This window comes from Priapulus caudatus, unplaced genomic scaffold (genome assembly GCF_000485595.1).
Source record: "Priapulus caudatus unplaced genomic scaffold, Priapulus_caudatus-5.0.1 Scaffold2177, whole genome shotgun sequence".
Classification (NCBI taxonomy): Eukaryota; Metazoa; Priapulida; class Priapulimorpha; order Priapulimorphida; family Priapulidae; genus Priapulus; species Priapulus caudatus.
The window spans coordinates 10,676-15,812 of NW_014579238.1; the positions used below are offsets into that span (position 1 = coordinate 10,676).

The 5,137-nt window shown below is 43.4% G+C and overlaps 1 protein-coding gene across 1 annotated transcript in view; it reads left to right on the plus strand.

Moving 5' to 3' along the window:
* The first annotated feature begins 4,475 nt into the window (after positions 1–4,475).
* The window catches only part of LOC106818351, a 4,961-nt gene continuing 4,299 nt past the window's right edge, over positions 4,476–5,137 (plus strand). The window contains exon 1 of the mRNA XM_014823068.1: positions 4,476–4,779. Within this exon, the coding sequence (XP_014678554.1) occupies positions 4,703–4,779 (77 nt within the window). The 5' untranslated portion in view covers positions 4,476–4,702. The remainder of the gene's footprint in view (positions 4,780–5,137) is intronic.

The following is a 5,137-nucleotide window of genomic DNA, read 5'->3' on the forward strand; positions in this document are numbered from 1 at the left end:
GCCATCTCGACGTCTAGCACAAATAATATTGACTAAAATGGACCGCACCCGATCACGGAAGCTACTAGCGGTTGGGATCTTCTGGCGTTATCAGCTGGGAATTGCCAACAGCCACCTACTGCCGATGCAAGCAAGGCCGTACACTGTGTGTAGGAGTCATTAGGGTGTAGTAAATTAATCTTATACTGTTGAGTCCTGGTTTCCCGGACCGCTGCCACGCACGCCACACATGTAGAGAGTGGCTAATTGTAACACGACACACGAACAGTTTCTTAAGTGGACCAAACCAGGAGTTTTATTCAAAGCCTAACTCTAATTGCACAAGCAACAAAGCGTGTCTAATCCTGTAGACAATAGGAATTCGCGCAGAAGGCAGAGGCGGTGCGCCTCTCTCGCGGCCTACTAAGCACCTCGCGTAATAACGCTAACCACAACACTGCGCGGTACGTCAAACAACCGGCCAGATCGCGACTAAAAACATCGGACCAACTCGACATCGAGTTCTCTTACGATCGAAAATACTGCGTGCCGACTGCGATGCCAGGAATGACATGCCTTCTATTTCTATGCAGCTGGTCGGCGACAAATCGTGGTGAGTGCAGCTTAGCAATCACCGCAGCGTGTCAAGTCAAATGATTATCAAAAGACGTGATCTAAAAATCGCAGCCCTACACGCCCACATTGTCAGCAGGTTTATACAAGGGCGGATTATTTGCCACAAACCCTTTCCTCAAATATATATTAAGCTTTTCGTATATCACATACAAAAAAAATTTCGCACATGATTATAACGATGTTTCAGAAAATGAGGATAGATTTACGAAAGTCTTACATGATGTTTACTGAAAAGTGACATTGTTGCTCACGTACGTCACGTGACTCATTTTTTATGTTAGGACTGTCCCCGGCATCAAGCGCTGCTCTATTTTGATGCTAAAGAACTGCTTGTTGCTTAGTACAAATACTCGTGGCCGCGAACCCGTTCTACGGTTCATGCAGGAACGCTACGATCTGTCGATCGGCCGATTAGTGCAGCCGTAGTCACTTCCAAGTCGACATGAATGTTTGCTCTACGCTGGCTAATCGGTTGCTAAAGTAGTCGGCCGATTGTTAATCGTAGCGCCGACCCTGGGCGGGCCTTTATTGATTTGGTGATTGTGGGTGCGTTTGCGTGTGGGTAGATTTCGCTTGGATACTAACCCACACCAAAATCAGACCTTGTGCGCGCTCGCGCGCATCGCTGCGGCCTGATATGATCACCTGAGGAAGTGCGAAAACAACGCCACCTAAGCCATCAAATCGCACACCTGTTTTTTTCTTTTTTTTTGTTGTTTTTTTTCATTAATTCAACTTATATAAACTCGCAGATGATAAACGCAAATGGTTTGTAAACATCAACAGACATGCAGGAAAGTCGGTTCACTATGTTATAACGACATTGGCAAAGCCGCTCTACGCAATGACAATTGCATGGTTTGTATTTTTAGATTGAGTGTTGTTCCTTTTTGCACTAAACATTGCTAAATGTGTGATTCAAGTTATCCACATGTCCAAGAAGCTGCATATTATTGTTAGATGGAAAAAATACCTAAAAATGTCAAAATTAATAGTACAAATGCCCAAGCTAATTTTGTAGCCCAAATGTTGGAATGGATTTTCAATACGAAGTCTCAGTATTCAACCTGCGGCACTCGATGCAAACACACACCTCGCGCGAGCCAAGGTGTGCGATTTTTCACTCGCTTGTTTTTCCAAACACACAAGGACTGCAAATCACCAAAATCATCGGTGTGGTGCGTTCAGAGGAAATCTCTGGATAGTAATAGTTTAGTGTTTCAATCGGGTGTAATTTCATAATCGATCATACGTTGCGACCAGCTATAACCGATGATCGGTGACAATCCGGTTTACTCGGGTGTTGAATGCCTGCGTGTGCGTAACGTCGTGTGCATGCTACGTCGACTGCTGCATCGTTATGTGCTTGTTTAGCCCCTGTTTACTGTTTGTTTTGCACTCGTTTTTACTACTGTGTGTATAATAACATGTTACTGATTATCATCACTTTTCCAAGTTATTTTTTTTGATTAAATCGATTATGGGATTTTATATACAAGCACTTGTTCGGGCCACTGCTGCAATCCGATGATAATCGATGATCGTGACATCACTAGTAATAGTATAGAATATGCTACAGGTCAACATAAATGGCGCTCAATGTATACGCCGCTCGTCACTTCGAATTTTTATAACAGGTTATATTAGTTTAATACAGAATATTGTGATACATAGTAAGTTCCGGGATAGCGGAGAAAGGTTCATGTTGAGAATAAACCCAGTTTGGAAGTTCTAGTTTCTGAAAATGCACCAGCAAACCGCCCTGAGTGATTCACTCAGGGGTTCCTCCACACAAAAGGATAGGGACGCTTTGTAACCCTATCCTGGGTTTGGGTTACATTATTGTATCTACACAACAACATATAGTATTGTATCCTCCGCGACGAAGTCGGCGGGAGGGTACTATGGTTTCATGTCTGTCCAGCCGCCGCCGCCGCTCTCGCTCGGTCCGCAGAGAATTTCCCTTCCGCTCTGTAACTCGGCCCCTAATTCTTGACCTAGCGCGACCAAATTTCGTATACTTACAAATCTTGTGGAGAAGGTGTGTTGCGTACCAAAACCAGGTCGCTGCGACCTTTATTTGACCTTTACCTTGACCTTGATCATACTTCCCTTCCCTCTTGTAACTCGGCCCCTAATTGACCTAGCGCTACCAAACTTGGTATACTTACACATTTGGGGAAGGGGTGTGCAGCGTATCAAAACCAGGTCACTGCGACTTTATTTGACATTGACATTGACCTTGATCATATTTCACTTCCACTCTATGACTCGGCCCCTAATTGACCAGCGCTACCCAAACTTGGTATACTTACACATCTTGGGAGAAGGTGTGCAGCGTACCAAAACCAGGTCGCTGCGACCTTTATTTGACCTTTACCTTGACCTTGATCATATTTCCCTTCCGCTCTTATAAGAGGGAGAGGGAGAGGGAGAGGGAGAGGGAGAGTGAGAGGGAGAGAGATCGATCGTGGGTCAGTTTGATCATGTTATGTTATGTTATGTTGTTTTTCACTTCAACGTAATAAAGTATTTCGATTTTAAAAATTGTTTATTTTTCATTTAACTAAACGGAGCCTAGGATAAAATATGGCTTGTTTCCCCTTTACCGACCGGCTCGTTAAAACGCCCCGTCTCAACACATTTTATTGGCCGATTAAAAAAAGCAACAACTGAACAGTTATAGTTGTTTAACATCCTTGTTTAATCCCTCCTTCTCCATCACCTTCTCCCTTCCCCCTTCCTCCTTCTCCACCACCTTCTCCCTTCTCCCCTTCCTCCTTCTCCACCAGCTTCTCCCTTCTCCCCTACCTCCTTCTCCACCAGCTTATCCTCCTCCTCCTTCTCCACCAGTTTCCCCCCTCCTCCTTCTCCACCACCTTCTCCCTTCTCCCCCTCCTCCTCCACCAGCTTCTCCCCTTCCTCCTTCTCCACCAGTTTCTCCCTTCTCCCCTTCCTCATTCTTCACTAGCTTCTCCCTACTCCACCTAATAGTACTACTCTAAACTTCCTCCTCCCTCCCCCTCCCTTCCCCCTTCCCCTCCCTACACTGCTCCTTCGCTACCCTGTACAAGAACTACGAGAGTGCTAACGATGTTCCAATGATACGCCCGAAACGCCGATATACCACGTAGCGCCATCTGGCGGTGGCGTTTACAAGTTAATTTACGACGCTAAACCGGGGGCCGGTTTCACGAAGCGTACTTAAGTATTGAATCGTGATTAAATCACTAATCATGATTAACAATTGAAGTGGCTGTTTCACGAAGCGTAATTAACTTTAATCATGATTAAGTTAATCACAATATTTAATTCTACTCAGGAGCATGATTAAATTAATCCACTAATCATAATTAGTTGCTAGTACTAGAAGTATAGTAGGTAGTACTAGTATATTAAGTACGCTGCAGATTTTACTATTGGAAATTTTCCTTCAATTTTTTCCCAAGAAAATTTAAATTATCTAAGATTTGCTGTACTACTTCAGTCATTATAGTTACAAATTCCTTTTCATGTACCGAACTTGCAGATATTTTTGGCGTATTGGTCCGCCATATTGAATACAGTGTAATTTGTTTTATACTGGTACTCGCTCCCACCTCGATTACTCGATTCCCATCGAGTACCCCTCGGTAACTAAGCCGAGAGGGGAGCGAGTACCAGTAGGAGATCTACCCTCCATCTGGCGATAGTGAGCGCGTGTCCTAACAATGATGTGTACGCAACTGCGTGTCTGCATATCTGCGCGTAACAAATGTGGTACTACGCACGACTGAAATTTTACGTTTATAATTGTAGCAACAGACCTCAGATGAGCCCAGACGCTTTGCGGCTCTTGTTGTCATGTTAGCAGATGATGTGGGTATTTGCTACAAGGTAAAAATCTGTGCGATAATCTGTTAGCATATTACGCATATGACAAGTTTGTGTCATAGAACAATTGTTCATAATTTCCTGTTTGAAACAAGGATATAAACGCACACATAAAAACCAACTATGGATATAACCTAAACAGCTGTGTAGTTTCCTCTGAAAGAGCTTCAGCTTTGAGTGCAACCTTCATCGTTCATTGTCACATTTTAGGGGAATGTTGCCAAGAATAAAAGGAGAAGTAGATGGCATTATTGCAGTCTCCCGGCAGCCGAACGACAGTGCAGCGATTAGGTGTGTGTGACTAAAACGTTATATATTCCTCATTCATATATCTATTCAACTATATTATTGTTATCATTGCTATTATTAGTTATAATGTTACTACGGTAAACATCAGGGGCCGGTTTCACGAAGCGTACTTAACTTAAGTATGATTAAATCACTAATCACACTTAACTTCCCGTAATTATGATTAGTTAATCATACTTAAAAATCTGTTTCACGAAGCGATTTAAGTACATATTTAACTAATCACATAATTAGCCGACTTCAACATATGAATAGAGATAGTACTCGCTCCCCTCTTGGCTTAGTTACCGAGGGGTACTCGATGGGAATCGAGTAATCGAGGTGGGAGCGAGTACCAGTC